The sequence below is a fragment of the Mus caroli genome, chromosome 13, assembly GCF_900094665.2.
Source record: "Mus caroli chromosome 13, CAROLI_EIJ_v1.1, whole genome shotgun sequence".
Classification (NCBI taxonomy): Eukaryota; Metazoa; Chordata; class Mammalia; order Rodentia; family Muridae; genus Mus; species Mus caroli.
In genome coordinates, this window is record NC_034582.1 from 3,118,530 (window position 1) to 3,143,012 (window position 24,483).

Consider the following 24,483-nt stretch of genomic DNA (forward strand, 5'->3'; position numbering starts at 1 on the left):
ACAGAAGTTGTGCTAGGTAGAAAGCAAGGAAAAACCATTCTGCAAACTTTAACACATTCTAAAGGTGCTTAGCAACAATAATGTTAATTATTTAAATAAATAAGAAAAGAATGGCTGGATTACTATTGTGTTTAAAGCTTCCACCCCACTGCACCCATGGAAGCTTGCTAGGAAATGACTTGGTCTTTACTGTGAAATCTTTGCGTTTATACCACTTAGGAAAGATACCTGCCACCCACAGCTTTAAGCCGCCTTTGAATAAAAGGAAGAAATTACCAAATTAGGAGAACTAATTTTGCCCTGTCTCGTTATCACGCAGAACGTGAGGTCACTTTCTTTCTCTCGTGAAGCAGAAGGCTGAACGCTTAATGTAGTCAAAACATTTTTTTATAGTCTTGCCTTCAAAGCCAGCTGGATGACTCACCTAAGAAAAACATACCGCTGAGCCTTTGAAAAGCACACTCGGGTTTTTTTTTTTTTTTAACCGAAGAAAGATTACTAGAAGTTTTGTTTACAGCATGTCAGAGGCTATGGAACCCTGACTGGCCCTATCACACCCATCTTCCACCAGAAGTTCTCCTGTTAGACCTTTCACTCCCATGAAAACGTGGGCTGCAGGCTCTGGAATATACTGAGCAGGGCCAGGTTGGGCATCAGTGGCTCCCAACTGACTCTGCTAGAGCTGTATTAAAGGTCCTGGTGGCTACTATGCTTAGTCATGTGTTGACTCCACTATAAAGTAACAAAGTAAGACCTAGCCCACTCAAAGGGACTGTTCAAAATGCTCTCCCCTGACCCCCAAGTGAAAGGAGCATGTGGAAGATGACCATCTCATGTTAAATCAGGCCTGTTCCTTCCTGTGTTTTGTTGCATAGATCTATGACCAGTTTATTCTCATCTTTGGGATGCTGTCTCAATGTAAATTCCTGATTATTTCTGTGCTAGAGAAAACACTTGAGGGCAGGTACGAGAGATTCTGAAGGGTTATCTAGTTTTATAGTCATGTATTTATATTAGTAAAAAAAAAAAAAAAAACCCAAAAAAACAACAACAAAAAAACATTGTTCAAAACTAGCTGCTCACAAAGAAAAACTAAAGACAAAAACAGCATAAGTTCTCTATGTCAGTGGTTTTGTTTGTGTTTTTACTTTATTTTTAAGATTTTGTTTTATTTTCATTTGTGTGGGTATAGATGCTCTTAGAAGCCAGAAGAGGGCATCACATGCCCAGCAGTAGGAAGTTATAAGCAGTTGTGAACCCACTGAATTAGTACTAGAAACTGAACTACAGACCTTTCTAAAAGCTGTAAGCATTTTTATTTTACTCTAAACATATATTAAATTATTATCTCAAGCCAGGTGTGGTGGCACATGTCTTTAGTCCCCGCACTTAGGAGGCATAGATGGACGATCTCCATGAGTTTGGGGCAAGCTGGTCTACAAAACAAGTTCAAGGATAGCCAGGGCTGTTATATAGAGAAATCCTGTCTACTACCAAAAAGAAATTCATCATTTTCCTCCTTCCTGACTTCTCTACAACCCTTCCTTCCTACTGCTCTCTCTCAAATTCATAGCCTCTAAGTGTGTGTGTGTGTGTGTGTGTGTGTATGTTTGTGTGTATGAATACATGCTCCTAAATATAAATATATCCTACTCAGCCTCTGCATTGCTCGTGTGTATGTGATTTCAATGGACATGCAAACATAAAAGAGAGAAACCAATAGGACCTCAACCCTATACACAGAACTATAAGCTACTAAGAAATTCTGAGATTAGAAGACATAGTCGTCCCCAAATTGGTTATCTAAAATCGTGTAATCAGCCCTGAAGTCATGTTCACACAAGCAAATACTAGGCCATCTCTCCAGCCTCATCCCCTTTTATTTCCAAGACAAAATCTCACTCTACACCCCAGACTTGTCTCGAGGCCAGGTTAGCCTTGCATTCATTGGAATCCTCCTGCTTCAGCTTCCTGACTGATGCAATTACATGCATGAATCATCACCTGGGTTTCCAGTGGTTTTTCAAATTCAGGATCTTGGCTTGATTTTACCCACAGGAAAGGCTCATACAGAACCTGAGTATATAGTGTTTCCTTCTCGACCTGGAGGGCTCTGGTCACCTCTCCCTCAAGGGCTCTGAACTAAAGTAAAATGTCTCAGCCACCCATAAAAAATGTACTCAGTAGATTCAATTGCTTAATGGAAAATTCCTATAAAGAAGCCATAGAATTTGTCCTTGGTAAAGCTGGGACAGCTCTAAAATAGACTAGAACATGGCAAGGTCCTGTACTTGGAGCTTGAGCAAACCACTAACACACTAAATTCATTTATATAGTCCTTTGGCATTATTAGATTTCCTTAAGTCAAAGCTAACAGTGCACAATTTCAGGAAAGCTATAAACCTAACAGCCACAGCAGGAAGAAGAAGGGTCAGCCTTCTACCAAGATAACCATCAAATCTACAGCCAATGGCTGATTGTGACACCAAAATTCTCAATGGGAACTCATTCAGCCTCACTGGGAGTGACAATGGAGATGGCCAAATCAGGGAGAGAACCCATCCTCTTTTGCAATTTGACAATGTTAAGTGTCTAGACAGTCTGAAACCAAAGCCAGCCTTGATGGCTATAGGGCCATCAGTCAGGTCAGAAATGGGACATGGCATATGAGTTTAGTATGTAAGAGCCAGCATAGTTGAAGCATACAAAACAAAACCCAGCACTCACCCCTGTGGTTAATTATCATTATTCCAGACACACCCTAGCCAGTGTTCCAATAGAAAGGGCAGGCATTAATTATATGAATTGGCCTTTTGTAAATCAGTGAAAGTTAACCAGTGTAGCTAAGAGTCATGCATGCCAGTTCGAGGGCTGGACTTGACAGGGTGTATGCAGGTGAACAGTCTCTCGGGAGAAACCATGTGGTGATGTAATACAGTTCCCCCTCAGACACCACTGCTACTAGTTCTAGGTAGATGTAGAGGTTAGATAGTTTAGGTATTAAGGAAGTTACAATGTACAAATAGTTAAGTTAAAACTCCCAGAGGCCAGCCTGAATGAGTTGTGGGTAACACTGCTTTAATGTTGAAGCACTGATGGGGGCAGTGGAAGCCAGCACGAGGACAGGAGTGGCATTTGATGACAAAGATGAACCAAGAGATGTGTTCAAAAGTCAGCCCTGACACGGTGAGTTATTTTCAATTCAAGGAATCCTACCCACTGGCTTTGTCTGTGCATGTCAAGAATTACCCAGATTGCAGCACAAAGTCACCTCTCTGCTCATTTCTCCAGGTTTGGGTTCCCAGCTAGCAAGACAAGGACGCTTTGGAATAAAAAGCCTAGGCTAGAAAAGGGTTTGTGGATTTTACTGTCACAAGCTTAGAAATGCTCACTTGAAATGGCAGGAGTTGTAAGTTCATTCTACAGGAGAATAAGAATTCCAGCAAAGTGAGGGTTGGGGAGGAATCTCCATTGGGGGGCGGGGGGGAATGGTACCAATCCACGAGTTAGCATAAAACTTTCTTTCATTTCATTTCTTTGACGTTGGTTTTTCTATTTTATTTATTCAACTGGGGACCCTCTCATGCAGCCTGGAATAGCCTCAAACTTAGAAGATGCCCTTAAAACTCCTGTTCTCCCTGCCTGCACCTCCAGAGTGCTGGGATCACTTGGAAGTGCTGGCACTTCCAAGTTTCCACCACTATGCTGGGATCAAAGACAAAGCAGCAAGCATGCCAAGTGAGCAGTCTCCCACCTGTGCCACATTCCCCAGACATCACTAGGATAATAACTCAGGCAGGCTATGGTGCTCAGAGCCTGAAACAAGAGACGCTAGAGTGACAAGCTAATCATTTCAAGATGAGAAACCAGGCTGGGATAAACCAGAAATAGACATGTCAACTGGAGGACACAAGGACAACAGAGACCCTCAGGGCTCTGGAGCTACAGGGAAGACGATGTAGGTTCCATTTTGAGAGATCTGTGAGGTCATGTCAGTATCAGAATTTAGGATTAAAATTTAGTATAGTAATAAGATTAAATTTGGTTCACAAAATTTAACTGTATATAGCTGCCAATATAAAATATCAAACTGCCAAATCTTTCATTTAAAGAACTTAAACTTACTAAACGTAGGCCACCCTTTCTGTAATGTCTCTAAGAATGGTTCTTTTAAAATCTGCAGAAAACGTTCAACAATAGGACATTAAACCCACACAATAAACTAAAGGCAGTGAGAATCTCGCCTTCTCCAGCTAGGAGCTATGGCTTTCTGTGAGCTATTAAGGCAAAAATCAAAAAATTTAAGAGCAATTAAAACAAACAGGAAGGGAAGAAAGTAATGAACAGTCAGCTCACTACATAAGAAAAACTAGGTTAACCCACCAACCCATCCCATCTCTCCGGGAATGGAGCCCAAGGGCTCCACACGCACCACACGTACTCCTGACCCAGTTCTACAGGCCTGCAAAACAGCTGCCAGTCGGAACAGCTCAGCCCAAGCGGGTGCCAGGCTTTTGTCAGAAATAACAGACTTTTCAGGTTCATACATTTTCTATGCACTTTCAGAAGAGAAGAAAGGGGAAAAGGGGAGCAAGAGGATAAGCGTGAAGAGAGGAACAGGAGAAGGAAGAAAAGTAACAGGGAAAGAGGGGGTGAAGGAACAGAGAGAAGAACCCACTATTTAACCAATACTAACCTGTTTAACTGTTCCAATCATCTGGTGACCTTGAAAGTTCTGGGTAAACTGAGAAACTGGAACATACATTCAACAATGTGTTTTATAAAAAAAAAAGAAGAAGAAGAGGAAGGCCAGTGATATGTTGGGTAGCGGTGAGATATGGTGCGGTGGAAGGGGGTGCCTCTGCTGGCCCATGCTGAGGCATCCCTTCCCTCTGAGGTACCAGCCACATGAAGGTTATAGTATAGAATAGAGTTTTTTAGGGCGTGGGGAGGGGAGATGAGCAGAGTAGTAGAGACAGAAAGAGGAGGGAGAGAGAGAGAGAGAGAGAGAGAGAGAGAGAGAGAGAGAGAGAGATGAGGCTAGCTATGAACAGAGGGGGGAGGGGGAATGGGAAGGGAAGAGACAGAGGGGGAAGAGAATAAAAGAGCAAGAGAGTAAAGAGGGGGCAAGCAGCCCCTTTTATAGTGAGTCAGGCATACCTGGCTGTTGCCAGGTACCTGTGGAGCAGAGCCTAGAAGAAATGCTAACATACATGAAACAACACGTTGCGATGAATCACTAAATGATGCTTAAAAACAATCCTGGGCACCTTTTGCATTCAAATCAAATAGATTGAGACTAGCAGTCCCCAGTGAGAGGGACTGTGCCTCCAGGGAACATGGCCATCTCATCTCGGACCGGATCTCTAACTATTGGGAGGAGGTGCTTCTGGCAACAACAAGGTAGAGGAAGGATGCTCCCTAACACCCTGCGGTGCACAGTACTTCCATTGCCCACCCTGAATGATCTGTCCCATCGCAGCCGCCACACAGTGCTAGGTCAGTCATGATTCCCAGAAGGTCCGGGAGTACATCAGTTCAGTCACATGCCTCCGTTCTGGGCCTGGCCGCAGACCAATGGAGTCAAAGGCAAGCAAGTCTTCCTGCCCTGCAACCAGCCAGCAGCCAGCCCTTTTGGAGCTAGTGCTCAAAACCATTCCGCATGTTTCTACCAGTGAGGGGGAGAGAAAGATCACCTTTGTTTTCTTCCTGCCCTTTCTTCACTATTTTCCCCCTCACCTCCCCACCACCCCCATTCTTTTCCTGAGGTTTGGAGGCAAGGTCTTATCTGAGACTGGCCTGGGACTCACTAGGTAACCAAGGATGCCTTTGAACTCCTGAAGCTTTCCTGCCTTTATCATATCCAGCACAGCTATTGCTCCCAAGGGTCAAATGAGGACGCAGGGTCAAAGGGTTAATGCCTTCCTTCCCAGGCCCTGACTGGGCTGCTTGCTGTGGGTGCACAGGCTCCTACTTTATCCTTGGAAGAGGTGTGCTAGGATTCTAAAGCTTTAGATTGCAAAAGCCAGCATGGCTGCAACTGCATGTGTGACTCAGGGGGACGAGGAGTTCAGTGGAGGCCATCCCTGGAGGTGTCAAGTTCTGTACAGAAAGGTACAGCCCCTCACACCAGGTAAGCTGAGCCAGGATCATTTTCAGCCTTATTCCAGGTCACCAGGGCTTTGCTGTCAAGCATGTGGGTAAAAGCTAACAGATCTGGGGGGGGGGTGTCTTTTTGTGTTTTAAAATTACAGAAGTGCAAGTTTTACATCTACAGTGGATGATGACGCCCCACATTACTCAGGCACTGCTTGTGCCACAGAAGAATCTCATACATGTGCCGAGTCCTCCAGCATCATCACCTCCCTCTCACAACGAGGCTTCCAGAGTCTCAGACTGAACATTTCCTCAGTTCCTGCAGTTCACCAGCTAGCGGGTTCAAAGAGTGCATAAGCCAATCTAATAAACCCCGCCTTACAGTCATGTATTGTTGTTCTGTTTCTCTAACGAGCTCAGAAAGCAATACTGTAGAGGATAAATCCAGTTAGCCTCAAAAGAAAGATTAAATGTCTTCTGTTGTAGGCTGACAAGATGTTCTCCCTCTCAATTCTTTAATTTGTGAAATCTGTAGAGTCTAGTTGCCCCAGGTCTGGAGTTATGTAAATATCACCAGAACTCAGACAGATAAGGCAGACAGATAAGACAGGATGTGACAGAGCAAAGTACAGACACACAAGACGCAAGAACTACAGACGCAGGGCATCTGAGGAACTGAGAGCTTACCAGGTAGCAAAGTTAGACCCCCCACGCAGACATCAGCTTGTCGTCTCTTCCCCAACTAACACTCAAACCAGAGTTGACTCTTTATGGAACAGTGGGCTTCTCATGATTGTTAGAATGGGGCCAACCGATTCTTCAAGGTTGAGGGTTATCATATCCATTTTAAAAGGTGTTAGAGTTCTGCTGCTATCACTTGGATGCCAGGTACAATAATCTCTAACAAAACTCTCTTCAAGCAATGGACAATGTCCTTCTGTATAAGTCAGCCCTAAGGTAAGCTTGGGGGCGGGAGAGGGGTCACAAGGCAGAGCTCCTTCTGTCCCTGCAAAGGACTGAACAGTAACCTGGGGAAGGACAACTGTTTGGGGACATTCGGTTTGACTATGAAATAACAGAAATAACTTCCTTCCTTCCCTCATATGGCCTACTGAGCCCCCAGCAAGATCAAAGCAGTGACTCACGTGGGACTCTCTACTTTCCACTAGGTGCTCGGCTGCACGCAGCAAGAGCAGAGGACACCAGGGCTGTGGCCTGGGTAGAAATCACATGGGCTACTGGGAGAACGTTCTGTAGACTCTAAGTCGCTAGTGAATTTGAAAGTGCTGCTAATTTTAACAGGAAACCTCATCTGGCGCTGCTCCAACCCCAAAGAGCTCATGAAAGCCACATTCACTTATTAAGAACTACTCTGCTCTCGGGCTAGAATGCACAGTTTTATCACAAGGCTCAAGGCAAGAGAGAGAGGCAGAGAGAGAGTGGGGGGAGGATGTTGGAGGACGTGAGAGAAGCTACCTCTGTTCACAGGCAAGCTCTGAAACAGAAGCAGAAGGAACAATGTAGAGATCCAACTGAAACATGGGGCTGACACTTGAAGCCCAGTGGCCCTAATGGATAAGTCAACCATCCCCCCATAGCCCCTGACACACGAATGCAAACTCTCAGGGCAGGCGGCATAGGAGGAAGAGGGCTTGTGGTCTGTGTGGCTTGGACCCTAATCTGTGATTACACCTCACGGAGCAGAGCAAGGGATGGCAGCAGTCAGGACCAGAGCCCAGGAATGGAAATTCACAAGGCAAACGTGTTCCAAATGGTAAGCACCAATGCAGTCCGAATGGACTAGGGGTTAGAACCACCGCAAACTGCCCAAATATAAGAAACAAATTGCACACAGCCACAGAGTTTGAAAAGCAAATTAAAACACAAGGGTCGAGGAAACCTTTCCCAAGCAAATGATAAACACACGGTGCAGTCGTTTTACAAAAGAGAAGTCGCATGAGTATACCAGCAATGAGACACCTGCCTGCAGGATCTGATGTCATCACTCGGGAGCCATGAGGTTCAGAGTTAGGGTTGGAGGGGCTTTCAAAAAAATGCTCTGCAGCTAGAGGTATCTATCACAATGGTCATGGCTTTTAGCCGATTGATGCCATCATCTATGGACCAAGGCACAGATCTAAAACACAGAATTTTAAATAGTAACGTAGACCTGAAAGTGTTTAGACAGTTTTTAAGTAGTGAGGAGTAACCTAAATGGACCAGTGACATAGGAATCTTACACATCAATTTGATGGGACACTACCCCTTTTGCTTCTAGGGCAATTCCCCTCTCTCTCTCTGCCCTCCTACCTTGTCACAGTACTAAAGGGATTATAGATGGGTGTGACCACAGTGGCTTCTACAAGACTTCTGTGAATTCACATTTGGGTCCTGTTACTTGTGTGGCAAGCTCTTACCCGACAGAGCCATCTCCCAGACCTTGAACTGATTGTTTAAAAAAATAGTTCTCTTCCTTTTTGAGCTCCAGTTTACAAATATAAAAATAAAATCCTGCTCCTTATATATAGTTCTGGAGATAGAGTGACTCGGTACATGTTGGTTCTTTCCTCAGGTGCTACGTATTTCCTAAGCTGCCAGGACCACAAGCACAGGAGACACGGAGCAGTTCAGTGTGGCCAGTAACTGTTACTTAGTTTCAGTTTGTGTTGTACTAGAGATAATGGATTCATTGTGGCATTTTCCTACATATTTCTCCTCATTCATTCCCTTCCTCTCCCCAGAGTCCTCTTAACCCCTCTTGCTACCACCCCTCCCCCAACATCTCTCTGCGGTCCTCATGTCACAGACATTTTGTCACCTTCTCCCCTTCCCATTCTATGCCTTTAGATGTCTTTCTAGTTTCATATCACACACACACACTTAAAATCTAAGATCTGCAGCAGAACAAATTTGTTCATCTTTCTGAGGCTAGTTTATTTCACTTAACATGAGGATTTCCAGCTGCAGTTGTATCCACCTCCAAGCAAACTCATGACATCATTTTTTTTTTATTTGTGCACTAATAAAATTCCATTTAACCCAGATTCTTCACTGTGAAGCCAAGACATGAGCAGGTGCTAGGGTGTGGCGTCAGCTTCACATTAATGACAGAAAGCACAAAAGGGACGTCTTTCCGTTTCTGGCACTAGTCTTTGAAATCCACTCACAAGCTGACATCCTCAGAATCATTGACCTGGGAATCAAGACCAGGAAGTTGATCCCAGCCTGACTTTTGTGCTGTCTTATCTCCTTCTCCCTGTCACTTCTGCGGCTCAGTCAAGGGAGGAGGCAGCAGGAGAGAGACCAGGGCTGTGAGCAAGTGGGTGGTGCAAATTCCTGAGTTAGAGAAAACGCCAAATGGGAAGCAAGTACTGACCTCATATATAAAGTACACTTTGGCCCCCGTGTAGATTCCCATGCGCACCACAGCACGGACAGCAGCATTCATGCCTGTGGAAGGAACAGAAGCAGTTGTCAGTAGAGCTTGAGGCCTCAGTTCACCTATTCCTAGGTAAACTGCGTAACTGCCTATGCTCCCTGTTTCCTGGTGGGCTGTGACTATGACACATACATACCTCAAGGAGTAGTAGAGTGAAGACAAACCTGGAAACCAAGTTACCCAGCATATTGGGGCTCATGTGGGGCTCACATTGAAAAAGAGCCTGGGATATTTTAAGTTCAGAATATCACTCATCAACTTTCTTGAAACTAGCTGAAGGCTGAATAAAGCTTGCAGCTCCTTCGTCTCCTGAGTGCTAGGATGGCGGATGCCTGCTCTGCAGTACAGAATGTTAGGCAATTCCAGACAGACACTAAGGAAAACAGAGGGGAGATATTGACGGCCAGATTCAAAGAAGTTAATAATGAAGGGGGCAATGGGTCTGTAGCTTGAGGAGAAGCTGAATAATTATTTATTTCATCCCTGGCCATCGGTGTGACTTTACAAAAAAGTCCTAATTACAAAACAAGTCATACCATTTTTATTAGAAGAGAAAGTAAGACAAGCCAGTCTCCTACAAATCTCCATCCGTCCTCAGGAGACACCAGGAGTGGTTCCACACTTTAAAGAGCAACAGTGGGCAATGTGTTAGCACGAAAAGGCCAGAAGCTCAGTTCTACTTTCCACTGAGGTAACAGTTTTTGGAAACTGAGAACTGGCTTTCGTAGCCTGCCCGTGGTGTAACTGTTGAAGGATCTTGCATCATCTTAGCTCAGGGTCAAAGGCCCAGCAGGAGAGAAGGAACAAGTAATATAATAAGAACCATGCCCAGCACGGATGGAGCCTTTAGCCTCAGGATGGAAAGTAAAACTGGACTCAGCAAGTTCCTCTGAGCCCACCATTCTCTCCAATTCTCCCACCCTATGTCTTGAAATTTTGGGAGACAAATCTCAGACATAGACATGCTAGACTACAGAAGGATGACAAAGGGAGTGTTTAACTGAATAAGTACACAAACAAAATGGGAGCTGGGACAACAGCTCCGTCCAGAGAGTGGCTGCTTCACAAACATGAGGGCCTGAGCTCTGAGCTCTACCATCCATGTAAAGAGCTGGGCACCACAGAGTGCCTGTATTTCTGACGACAAGGTGAAGACAGGAGGATTACTGGAACTCGGGAGCTAGCTACTCTACCCATGTCAGAGAGTTAGAGACTTATTAACAGTCTTTGCTTCAAAAGCTAAGGTGGAAAGACCTTAAGGCAGGCACCAGACCTCTGGCCACCACAGTAAATGGGTGAATGCCCACACATACATACACACATATTCTCCTCATTTTTACTTCTGCAAATCACGTAGAAATACCCACATCACACATGCCTTTATCATGTAAACCCACAGTCTCAATTTTGCTTTCCACTGAAATCATATTTTGGAAGCTTAAGACTTAATTTGAGTAGTCCCTTTTGGCCTAAGATATCCTGTATCGCCAGGCAGTGGTGGCACATTCCCTTAACCCCAGCCCTCAGAAGGCAGATACAGGTGATCTCTGTAAGTTCGAGGACAGCCTGGCCTACAGAGTTCCAGGATAGCCAAGGCTACACAGAAAAACCCTTGTTTCAGAAGGGAAAAAAAAAAAGATATTCTGTATCATCAATTTTGGCTTTGTCAATTTTGGCACCTGACTCAGCAATATGTTTGAAGAGTTTTCTGCCAAGAGAATGACTGCTTTTCCAGAGGTCTACATACATGTGCCAAGCTCCTGCTCTGCAAGGGTCCACGGGAAGGAAACCCAAACTGGAGTGGGGGAGGGAGGACTCCCGTGATATCTACAGGAACTTCAGCATCATGTTGACCTGCGCTCTCCCCCTTGCATCCCTCCCTCCATTAACTTCCTAGTTCTGCTTCTCCAGTAACCCCCAGCCCCCCCCCCCCCCCCCCCCAAGCTAGAGAAAGTACCCAAGGAGCTAAAGGGATCTGCAACCCTATAGGTGGAACAACATTATGAACTAACGATCACTTCTGAGACCCAACAGGGTAACTGGGAGTTGGTGGCAGTCCAACTCCACCCCCCCCCCCCCCCCCCCCCCCCCCCCCACCCCCAGACAGAACTACCTAGCCCTCTGCAGTCACAGATGTCTGTTAATGATACAGGCATCCCTCTGGGGGAAGGGTGAGCTGTGTGTTTGTGTGTTAGACCCTACGTTCTAGGTGCATGGATAGAAGCATCACCTGCAGAATGGCTGTGGTTCTAGGGCTTTCTACTTCATGGCAATCACCTAAAGGACCACTAGGTGCCTGAGCTGTAGAAACTCTGGTAAATGGGTGATACACTGCCCTGGAAAATGGTATCTGAGACTCTTTCGCTCCTCTTCGAAGACTTCATTTCCACAAGGTTTTTTGCAGAAACACATTTGTTTGAAAAACCTTGGGGGTTTCCAAAATATGTCCCAAAAGAAGGCAGAAGGAACAAGATGGCTGAAAGCTGAGAGTAAAAAAGAAAAGTAGGAAGCCGAGTGTAATGGAGAAAATGACTCGATTCCTTCTAGACTCCCGTGGGAAGAACAGAAAGAAACATGCGACCACTTCACACAGTGGAGATTTTCCCCATGACCTCCAACTCACCAGGAAAGAGCTTGTTTATACTCCAGCAGGTGACCTTAGGCCCAAGGCAGGCTTCCTAAGACTGGGGCTATATAAGCTGCATCCCTCAGGGGAGCCTGAGAGTTTCTGTTTCTCCCTGGTTCTAGGCTGTCTCCAGAATCCTTTGAGAGGCACAACTCTAGGTCCTGGAAGCGTCCATTCACTTACAAATTAGTCTTAGGTTAAACACCAGGGATCCTCCACCCTGGTCCTTCTAGTGTGATTCTCTCAACTGCTTCAAAAGGCAGCACTTGACCAGGACCCCCCACCCCAAATAGTAAAAGAGCCCAGGAAGCATTTTGCCCTTCCAAGGCAGCCTGGAGCTCCATAAGGTACTGCCGCAGCAGATAACAACATCAATCAAATAAGACACTGCGTTTCCCCGTGCTTCTGCTTTATTTCCATATTTCAGAATCACCAAAGGCACGTTTCAGAGAAGAAAGCCACCGGGGCCAGAGCAGACTAACTTAACTACTGCTGGTGAGATTTACACCCACCCCCAACACAAACACACTTTGGAAGGAATACAGTCAGTGGGGCAGAGGACTGCATCAAGGTGGGTTCCCTCGGGTGGAAAAGAGTGAAGAAAGGAACCAATATGTACACAGGCATCCTTAAAATTTGGGTCTGTGTTTAGTCATTTGGCTTACAGCTGTCCTGGTCCTCCGACACCTGGTCATTTGGGACACATTCAAGAGTTTCCACTTATACTCACCTACTGTTTTTTTCCAGAACAGTTACAACACAGTCTTCAGTCACTTGTTTGTTTAGGTTTTATATTCTGAACAGGGAATCAAAACAGCCTTCCTGACTGCTTCCATGGGGGAAATGGCATCTTCTTCACAGCAATAAACTTAGTGTTTCGAAAGACGTCTAAATCCCAGCCCAGTCCTCCCAGGTTCGGAACCTTCTTGGCATGAATAAAGATAATCTGAAGAGACTTTGGTGTCCCTTCCCTAGCCTATCAGATTATTAAAACATGGACCCTAAGGAATTGGAATTTCCCCCTGGAATCTCTTGCATAAGGAGAAAGGCTGGAGCTCGGTGCCAGCCAGAGAGGAGTTTTCTCTCAGAAAGATTTCAGCATCCTTCTGCTAAATTGTCAGAACACATTGCAGGTAGCAGGGTGTGGGGCACATGCCTTTAATCGCAGCACTAGGAAGGCAGAGACATTTGGATCTCTATGAGTTCAAGGCCAGCCTAGTTTAACAAAACAAGTTAAAGGACAGCCAGGGTTGTTGTACAGAGAAGCCTGTCTCTCAGAAGAAACAGAAGGAAAAAGCAAACATCTTGCAGGAGGGACTGTAGCCTGGACAGAGTTAAGTCACCAAGGGGCGTGGCCACACTATACAGGGACTGCTTAATTTGGCACATTTTTTGTCTTCAATTTAAGCCTAAACCTGGAAGATTTTCTGGACCTGGAAGACAGACTTGGGGTAGGGTGGGGTGGTCTATGAATGTCTTTGTTTCTCCTCGCAGGTGTGGTCACTTTGAATAAATCTTCATCTGTTTTTCACTATTAGTGTGTTTAATTAGCTTAATGAGAACTAGGAGCAAGAGCCCAGTGAGGCACTGCCGGTAACAACTCCAGAGACAGGTACAATCTTCTTATAGAACTAAATCTAAATAAATGTGGAGGCAACTATGGTGCTGTCAGGTGGGGTGTGTGTGTGTGTGTGTATGCCTGTGGGTGTATGTGTATATATGTCTGTGTATATGTGTATGTATGTGTGTGTGTCTGTGTGTATGTATATGCATTTGTGTGTATATGTATATTTGTGTGTGTGCATATGTATGTCTGTGTATATATGTATGTGCATATGTATGTGTATGTCTGTGTATGTCTCTGTGTGTGTATATCTGTGTATGTGTGTGTGTATGTCTGTGTATATGTGTATGTAGTATGCATGTGTACATGTGTATGTAGTATGCATGTGTACATGTGTGCATGTCTGTGTATATCTGTATATGTCTGTGCATATCTGTGTATGTGTGTGTATGTCTGTGTATATGTGTGTATGTCTGTGTATATGTGTATATGTATGTGTGTATGAGTGTGTATGTATGTGTGTGTATGTCTGTGTATGTGAGGGCATATCTGTGTTTGTGTGTGTATATCTGTGTATGTGTATGTATGTGTGTGTATATCTGTATATGTGTGTGTATGTGTGTTCATATGTGTCTGTGTGTATCTGTGTGTGTATATGTATGTGTGTATGTGTGTGTGTGTGTGTGTGTGTGTGTGTGTGTGTGTAACTGAACAGAGGTGCGATGGAAGGGGTATGAAACAGCTTCTCCCTAAAGCACAGTGGAGGAGAAGCAGCGGCAGCCTCACTCCTTTCCTTGAGTCTGGAGTCTTTCATTCAAGGACATGCAAAGATACTTTAAGTAAATCTGTACTAAGGGGGCACTGCCAGGCAAACATCCACCAGTGCAAAGGCTTGCTCTGAATTTCTGCTCTGATACACTTAAAGCTGTGAGGCATGTGAAAGAGGCTGTTTGACATGAAAAGGCTAATCACACTCCTCATCCAACCCCTGCACAGGACCTACAGATATCTACTTACCATCCTTGGTCCGTAAAGTCGTACAAACATTAAATACCACCTAATAAAATGAATTAAGGGCAGGAAAAACACTGTCTAATAAATTCCTATTATAATTTAGGTTTATCCTTTCTCTATCTTTGGAATTAGAAGAATAATATCTACTCTTAACGCTTTGGCAGTGCAAGTGCATTACACAGTACTTAAACAGCCATTCACTTCGTGATTTCTATTATTTAAGTTTCTTTTCAAAAAAGAAAGTCAAGGCTCAAAGGGGCTTCTAGTTTGTCAAAGAAATGGTTGTGAGGAGCTCTGAGAGATGACACAGAGGTTAAGAGCCTGCCATATCTCTCCAGAAGACCTGAGTTTGGTTCCGAGCACCCATGTATTGTGGTCCACAACCATCTCCAGCTCTCTGGATCTTACACCTTCTTCTGGCCCCTGCAGCAACCCACGCATTTGTGGCATTCATGCACATAGACACATAGACACATAAATAAATCAGAAAGGTCTTTTTAATAGCTGGACATAAAACATGCCCTACATTACTCTCGCTACTATAGTTACTCATTAAGCTCTGTCACTATATGATATTGATATGGATGGGGTGTGTATGGAGGGAAAGAATCCAGGAAAAGCCTGACTCCCTCATGGTTATCAAGTTGGGAGCCACCCTGGCTCCAGGTCCAAGAGTCAACATCAGATCTATAAGGATGTCTTCATCTGCCCGGCCATCACATGCACCTCCCATATATGTAGATTGAGAGTCTATTCTTTGCTAGGGACTATCGGGTGACTTCACTGACTTAAGAGGGGGAGACCCTGGCCCTCTGGACTTAGTAGTGTCAGGAGAGGACAAACAGCATTAGTGTAAGCATGTCAATCATGCCCACCAATAGGATTTAGGAATTCAGCTAAGTTGGAAGAAGAAAATCTGAGACCCTGGGTCTGGCCTGCAACAGGAGTAAATGGATGAATGAGAGGCTGAGAAGACCATTCTGTTGCTAGAGGATGGACCCATCGGCATACATCTGAAAACTCAGCAATTGCAGGAGTAACCCATGAAAAAAGGCAGAGCCCAGGGGTTTACAGGTTAGCCAGCTTGCTGAAACAATGAGTTGAGCTTCAGATTCATACAACGTAAAATAGAGTGGAGAAGTGACTGGGAAAGATCGCTGATGTCCAAACAAGCAAGAGCACCCATACACACATGCATACACAAGACACAGATATATAGATACACACACACTGAATGAATAAATAAATAAATGTAAATTAGTAATAAACACTATTAAAACAGTGTAGCTGCTAAGAGGAAAGATGGCCAGCAGGGTCATGCAGGCGACTGGGAGCACGTAGGATTAGGGAAGCACCATCGTAGTTAACCAAGAACTTCCCTGGAGAGTGAGCAGGGTCTGAGAACTAAAGTGGAGGAACTTAGCCAAACACACAGATAGAAAATACTGCAGGCCTTGAGGCCAGAAGGTTAACGGAGTGTGAGATGCCCCATTGTCCACAGCAAACAGAGACCAACCACTATCAAATGATCCCTGCTTATACTCAGAGCTCCCATACAAGCATATGGAGCTCTTTTTAAAAAATCATTTTCTAACTCTGTGTGTGTGTGTGTGTGTATGTGTGTGTGTGTGTGTGTGTGTGTGTGTGTGTGTGTGTTTGATAAAAGTTCCTCCCTGGCCATATTCTCTTATCCTTTTGCCGCTCTCACCAAATCCCTTCTTCCCAAATGGCCTCCCTACTTTTCCTATCTTTGTGTACTTATGTGTGTGATCTGATAAGTGCAATTAAAGATCTTCGCATGAACATGGGTGGGTATTTGATTGGTTATGGTCCAAGTGTCAGTGGCTATCTATATCACTGAGGAATATGTTTACCCCCTTGCATTTATTACCTATAACTCCTTTTATTACCTATAACTCCTTGAGAGAGTCGGGTCTTATGAACAGCTCCTTCATCAATGACGGGATACTAATGGGCCCACCATTGTGCCCGACTTGTTGCAGTTAGCCCCTGATACTGTAGGTGCATGCACAGCAGCCACATCAGGACTCTCAGAGAGCAGTTTACAGCATTTCCCCTCCCATTTTTACAGTCTCTCCTTCTCCTTGAGCATCAGATGGTCCATTTTAGGGAGAATCTTTTAAATGTAGGTGAATACACACCACTGTGGCTCTCTTACTGTCAATCAAGGTAGCGTCTGTCCAGATTTAAATGTTCTACTATAATGGTTCTTGCACACAGGTTCCAGTCTTAATGTGGGAAAGAAAACATTAATAATCGGTGCAATATAAAATACTGACTTACACAAAACACAATTTCCCTTTACCTCATTCTGTTACTTTCATTAATGTGGCTACTCTGTCACTTATAGTTCCCTATAAAATACAGGCAATGCAAACCTTAAGGTAAATAGACAGAGAGGCTCTTGAATCTATATTCAATAATATGAAAAGTATTATACATAGTTTGCCCATATATCCATCCTTATTAAACACTGGTGAATGCTCTATATCAGGACCTGATGGGATCTAGTTCCTACGGAATTTTTCACTGACTTGGTTTTTGTTTTTTTTTTTTTCATTTTTCAATCTATTTGTTGCTATTGTAAGTACCACTGAAAAGGATGTATTCCTATACCTACTTCTTTCATACTCTGTCATTATTGCTTCTGTAGCTGAGTTCTTGTCTATCCTGTACCCTCAAAAGCCCTTCTGTTCCTTCCTAGGCTGTGTGTCTAAAGTAGCAAGCATCCTGTCAGTCACATGCCCCACCCCACCTCCTGAAGCCTCAATTGGTAACTTCCTGTTCCTTCTGAGTCACTAAACTCCAGTTCTCTGCCACTCCATTCCACAAAGTGACCTTTATCAGGGGTAGCCAGTAACCTCAGCATGGCTTCCCCAGTTCACCAGAGGTAAATCCAAAGTCTACAGCTTGTTCTGGCTGGGACCTCACCCAAGACCACTTCCGCCCATCCCCCATGAGGGCTCTGGCTCCAGGGCCTTGGGCTATTTCCTGCTGGCTCATTCCAGGCTTTTCAAGGTTGTGGTGGCCTCTGCAAAATGGTAGCTTACCCCACTCCTGACTCCTGGTAAAGGATCTTTCTTAGTTCCCAGCAGCCTCTGAGAAACACAGTCCTTTGCTTCATGCCATAACAGTGACATCAAGAGGACTCCATGGTTTCACACATTCCACAAACCTATGGGACCTATGGCTTCACACATTCAACAAACTGTTCCTGGGTGGAATGGTAACACAAGAGCATAAGCAATCGCAATAATAGTAAACCAGACTGAAAAAATACAAAGGATGAATGTCTATTTGGGATAACTACACTTCCAACCCTTTCAATAGTTTTCAATCAGAAAACGAACAGGGTCACACATTTAGATAATGAACACTACAATACAGAATCCTCTCACTCAAGATGCTGGCCAAGGTCACAAAGCAGAGGGCAACGGGGTTGATGTATTAGGGAAGCCTCCCAGGAGAGCCTGGGCTTGCAAGCAATCACCTTGTTGATTCCTGAATCTTGTGTCCTCCATAATCCACCTGGGGATGGAGTGAATAGTGGGGACTCCAAGTACACATTTCCAACCTTTCACAGACGTATGCTATCTCATGTCGAATGTCATGGCATCTTTTGGGCTCTCCTGGGACAGCACTATTAGCAGTCCAGAACAGACTAGCCTTTCCTCTTTGACATCATAACCTACTTTTGCCTGAAAACCTTAGGTGATAAGGGATTGGGGGCTACAGGCTCGTGGTGGGGAAAGGAAACAGAGAAAGGCAGAGAAGGGACATTCTGACTGTTTCACTTTGAAAATAAGGAAGAAAACCCAGTAGCCATAACAGTACACAGAAGACAGGGCTTATAAAATAAGTCTTAGTCTAGGAAGACTGTTCTGTTCTGTTTTAAAGTTTCAATAGTCTAGATGGGCACAATTCCTATAATTCTAAACAAAATACAAGGTGTCAAAGGTCTACAAATGCAGATGCTGCAGGGAGGAACTCAGCTTCCTCGGAGAGATTTGGTAACCAGTCAAAAGACTAGTCAAAGCTTATTGAAGGGTGTAACTCAGAAAGTGACTCGGCTACTTGCTGAATTCAGCCATCTGCTGCTCTTCAGCCTGAATACTCTATTTAACATAATCATGTAGTGATAGTCATAGTTGAATGCAGCTTTGTGTCTGGAACTCCGTCTTCACCTTTGGCGACCTTATCTTCTTATCTCTAATCCTGATGGCTTTTGATGGCAAATCAATAGATCAAAACTTAAACAGCCTGTGATTCCCTGATAAAAGACTTCCTCACAACCAAGAGCTTGCTTCTCACCAATGGAAAGTGTGCCTAGGGGTTTATCTTAGTTACTTACTCCGGAAAGCCGACAAAATATCATCCAGCTTGCACTGGTCAGAGCAACACATGCCACAAAAACATACTTGTCTTCAGAGAAGAATGATACACCAGGGCTTGGGGAGCAGCCCAATTGTAAAGCACTTGCCTGTATTGTACAAAGCTATGGGTTTGACCCTCAGCACCAGGAAATAAACAAACACTATCTGTTGTACAAAGCACCTACTCTGTGATGGACTTTGCCCTGTGTTTTTGCTCAAATAATTATATTTTAACTTGGAAAAATCCACTCAAAGAGCAGACAGAAAGAATGTTAGGATAGTAAGCATATGTGCTTGGGTATTTTGCTCACGTAGGCATACACACACACACATACACACACACACACACACACACAGCTGTGGAGGTCATAAGTCTATTGTTCAGAAAGTCCTTTTGCATATACTGGTGTCTCATACAAGCACAGTTATGGGTAATGACAACTAGGGCTCTCGTGTGGGTGTCCAATGACCGCAGATGTGCTTCGCTATTCCCCGGGAATTGATTTCAAGACCCTTTCAGAAGCCAAACCAAGGAGTCTGAAGTCCATCTATAAAAATGGCATAAGTTGCCGGGTGGTGGCAGCACACCCCTTTAATAACAGCACTCAGGAGGCAGAGTCAGGCAGACAGATCTCTGTGAGTTCAAGGCCACTCTGGTCTACAGAGTGAGTTCCAGGACAGCCACAGCTACACAAAGACAAAAAAAAAAAAAAAACAAAAATAACAGAAGTGTTTATGTAACCTTGTGCATCCTCCCATATGCCTTGAAGCATCTCTGAATAATTTATCATTGCTAGTACAATGCAAATGGCACATACGGGTTATTTATTATGCCGTATTGGTCAGGAGTGATGGTAGCAAAATGAGTTGGTGTTTTAGTACATGCTACATTTAGAAATATATATTCAACCAATGTCTGTCATCAGTCGCAAACGTGAGGGCAGAGTAAATGTATAAAATAGAGGAACCAACCTAGCACCTGGGTCACGTCTGTAGGCATCTCCCACTTCTGCAATTGTTAGAATTGTCTTTAGAATTCTTACTGGTTGGTACCTACGGCTCAAAGGCTGAAGGAGTAACTATAATTACTGAGGGTTTAATTTACCTGAAGACAGTACAAATGTTCTCCCTGTAAATTTGAATTGGTGATTTTAGGTGGGAGACAGTAAACAAATATCACAATGCTTGCTGCCTGGCATGCCAGATGTTGTGACTACAGTTGCACTGAGAACTCTACAGTCAATAGCACATTGTATCTGTGCCCAATAGCACATTGTATCTGTACCCCAGTCAACAACACATTGTAACTGTATCCAGTGGACTACCACAAGTTCTTGCCCTGACACTCAGTTCTTGTGAGCTCCAGAAAGCCAGTTCATCTTAAACTTCACTGACTCACCCATCAGATGGGGATAACTTGGCATCTATATAAATGGTCTTTAATCCTAGCTATTTCCACAGAGCCCCAAGAGATTCATGTAGAGTCTAAGTAGGTGTTTTGTAAATATTGTATTAATCTTGTTGTCTCCATAAACAGTAAGACAACTGAGCCTGCCCATGGATTCTGACTAACCAGAACGCTAACATACACCAGAACTGGTAAGATGACAATCTAATTTTTAAAATTATTACATTAATTAGTTGATTTATTTGTGTGGCGAGGAGGGGGTGTGTACATGCCATGGTTTGCAGGAGTCGATTTCCCCTTCCACTGTGTGGAGCAACTTAGAGATTGAAATCATCAGGCTTGTCAACACAATCTCGCCACTGAGCCATCATCTCAGAAACCTGCCACTGTCTATCCAAAAGCATTATTTTTGTACAGGACTTAATACTACCTGAAAGTTGGTACTGCGTCATAATAAACTTGCCTATCTAGCAATGTGGAGTTAATTTTAGGCTAATGTGAGATTAATGGTGAATTTCCAGTTTCATTTTCTAATGGTACAATATAAATTCCTTTGGAAAATGGAAGCCTTCTGTTGCTTTTATATTGGCTGTTAGGTTACATGGTTTTAGTCCCCTCACTGTTGCTAATACTTAAAAAAAAAAAGGCATTTATCTGCTCTAATAAAGAGAGATCCATGGTTCAGTTAACAGAATTTGGGGATAAGATTTCATAAAGCATTATTTAAGTGCTGCTGCCACCAGGTATGAACCTCATGGCCTTCCTGAGTTACTTATCTCTTTGCCAATCTCTCTTCCCACCTCTTAAATGAAGAACCCCGTATCCCAGATCAACCCCGTATCATGTAATGAGGCACAGAGATGAGCCTTGTAAGGCTTTAGCATATAAGATGTATAGAATACATACTGCACTAGCGATGGCCATTTCAATACAATATTTTACTATCATTTTGCCAGTATACGACTTGAGTTTGCTGCTCCACCATCCCCACCTCCAGCTATGAACAAACTCCTCCCTCAAGAAAACTCAGGTACTGATGCATTCAAGAGGAAATGGTGAAAAAATGAGGAGACTATAAGCATCTTTCATCCCAGGAATAATGCTGCTCAGGTCAGGTCCACTGCATATATCTCAAGAGTATTTTCCAGAATAAACAAAAAGAAATATGCAGGTCCAGTATAGTACCACAATAAAACATGACTGTTTCCTCAAGTTCTTAGAATGTCCAGGCTTGGGAAGTGAGTCAGAGCCGGTTGTGAGGGTGCTCTGCCAGAGCTCAGGTTTGACAAGGGACAGTGGGCAATGTCACCAGTTAAGCTGAGAGCAGCCTTCTTCCACGGGTCTGATACTCTACTATCCCAGCAATGATCCAATGTAATTTTTGTTCTCAGAGACTCCATTTCCACAGAAGAAGCCAAATGGATTTAAAATCCAGATAACAGTTCTCACCTAAGGCAGATCCAAGATAAGCAGAAAAGAAACCGGAGTTCCTCTTCAATCCCCTAGAATCTCACATAGGCTAAATATTTCAGAAATAATTTTGGACAGGGATTCCAAAATGATAAGCCATTAGTATTGGTTTTCTAACTGACCCAGGATGTTAATTCTGAAATAAAACCTTTATTGCTTAAGCTTGCAGCTCTAGTGGCCAAAAGCCCCTTCTTGTAGTGGGAGTGTCTTACTATCTTGACTTAGCAGAGTTCTGTGTGAGGATGCTATTTTTCCAACCTCCGGTGTATCAAAGCATTCTCTATCTCTGGGAAAACAGCCCTACACGAGGAAACATTTGTACAGAGTATCTCCTTACTAAAATCCTAGTATTACTCCAACTCTGCTTCCTGGGGAGGAAGGCGGTCCTAGTGCCCTATGGTGACTAATGTTGCCATTGGTTCCTTTAAGATAATGGGAGGGAGAACACTGGGGACCCCTCACTCCGTCGACCCAGCTTCCGGTGTTTGTGAGCCTGATGCTCTGCACCTCGATGCTGCGCTAACGTGAGTGAGCCGGTGTGGGAGCCCTAGATCTGAGCACACCGGAGGTGACGGGCCTGGCATCACGTAGGCTCCCACGCCGGGCGGGGCGTTGCCCTAAGCAGCTCCCCAACCTGCCGCACTGGCGCCAGCCCCGCCCAGCTCAAGGGCGAAGGGAAGGTCATCCGTGGGGTGGGCGGAAGGCAAGGACTCGGGTGCCAACCCTAAGCCTCCCGTATTGTGCTGGCTTAGAACGAGGGAAAATATAACATGGCATTTGGATGCATCCAGGGTAGAGGAAAGAACTGAAAAGCAAAAGCAAAACCTGGCTCAGGAACTGTTTGCAGCCGGCACAGACCTCAAGACTTGGAGGGCACATACTCTATGAAAATGTAGGTCTTGCTTCTAGCGCGAGTCCTCATCAAGAAATTAGCATGAACTCGGAAAGCCCACTGTTTGGGAACCCCAGCGCCCCCACGTGTACCCAGGATTAAAGGCTGGGGCACGGTACAGTCACCCCATTGCTCTTACATTTTAAGTATTCTCAGTTTATCAAATCCAAGCGTTCAGGAATCAAGTCCCTTCGGCTCTGAAATCAATCCCGTCATTGGGAGAAAAGGGAAGCCGGGAGCTGGTGCTCAAGTGAGGGCTGATGACGTACCGGAGTCCCTGCTTCCTGGTCTTTCCCGTCCTGGGGAGGCTGGCCCCGGAGGGCCTAGTGACCCATTTTAGTTTTCACTTTTGTCACAATCAGGAAGAGACACTGCCTGGCAGTCAATGCCACACCCTGAGGGACCCCTGCACGCCCCCCCCCCCCCAGCTGCGCATCCCGCATTGCAGCAGCGGAGAAGGCTGCTAGCACTGCTTGGGAGGCAGGACTGGGCTGGAGGCGCTGTGGGGACCCCGCTGGTTTTCCTACGAGTCCCAGGGATTAGGGTGGGGCGGTGCTGTGGCATCCTTATCATTGCCCTGTACCTAATTCCAGGAAAGAATGCCTGGCTCATATGACCCAGACAGTAGACGACCCCATTGGCTAGCTCAATTAACAAATTTGGGGATGGAAAACTGGTTCATCTTGGGAATGAAGGATCCTACACAAATATCCTTTATCTTCTGCACCTCACCACGCAATGGAACTCTTTGGTCGCTCCTCAGGCACCCTAGTTGTTCCTAGATTAGGGCTTTCCCTACTCCTGAGCCACCGGTTCTCCTCGGCTCTCATAGGTAATTTTCACCAAGCCCTTTCCTCGTCCTTTCTCCCAGATCCAGGTCACCCAACGTTTCTCCCCAGCTCTCCCTCTGTTCCCAACCCGATTACCCTCCTCTGCAGCCCTCTCCAGCCGCCCTCGCCTCCTGCCCGGCCCTTGGAGACCAGCGAGAGAGCCGGTAGGCGCGCACCTTGGGCATCCCCGCCGCTGGTCAGGACACCGATAGCTTTGCCATCCCCAGAGAGGTGCTCCAGGTACTTCGGATAGGTGCTGGAGCTCGAAGAATCCAAGTCACCCATGATGAGGAGGTAGAGAGACGCCAGACGCTCCGGTACTCAGCAAGCACTGAAGCCCTGGCCCACGCGCGCCAGCCTTGGAACCGCTGCCCCGCCTGCACCCGCAGGAGCCGCCCACGCCCCGCCCGAGCGCCAATGGGCTGTGGCGTTGGGCAGGACTCACGCAAGGGCGGGGCCTGTCGTGTCAAAGACTCCAGCACTCTGCAGGGGTGAACAGGATAGTACGGAAACGCGTTGTGTTAGGGATGCATTGCTGTGGTCCCTGAGAGGTGGAGTCAGGTTGGGGTGCCTTCTCAAGTGGGGAATGGAGGGATTATAGCCGGGTAGGAAACCCATAAGTGGCATAAGTGGATGGCAGCGCAGCTGCAGGGATGATCCCACAAGTGGGCGCAGAGGCTCGTGGGGCGCCCATTACCCCACCTGCTCTAGCTGTTAGGGTGGCGGTTGAGGGAGCCCAGAGGTCTGTGC

General features: G+C 45.2%; 1 protein-coding gene across 2 annotated transcripts in view; it reads right to left on the reverse strand.

Moving 5' to 3' along the window:
• Positions 1-24,164, reverse strand: part of Pfkp (phosphofructokinase, platelet) — a 62,571-nt gene extending 38,407 nt beyond the window's left edge. Inside the window, exons 1-2 of one of the 2 annotated variants that reach the window (XM_021180122.2) lie at positions 23,910-24,160; positions 9,473-9,546 (exon numbers count right to left, since the gene is read on the reverse strand). In XM_021180122.2, coding sequence (XP_021035781.1) covers positions 9,473-9,546; positions 23,910-24,018 — 183 coding nt within the window. In that variant the 5' untranslated portion in view covers positions 24,019-24,160. Of the gene's footprint in view, positions 1-9,472; positions 9,547-23,909 lie in introns of both variants that reach the window. The other variant, XM_021180123.2, reaches the window with a different exon arrangement.
• Between the last annotated feature and the right edge of the window lie 319 nt (positions 24,165-24,483).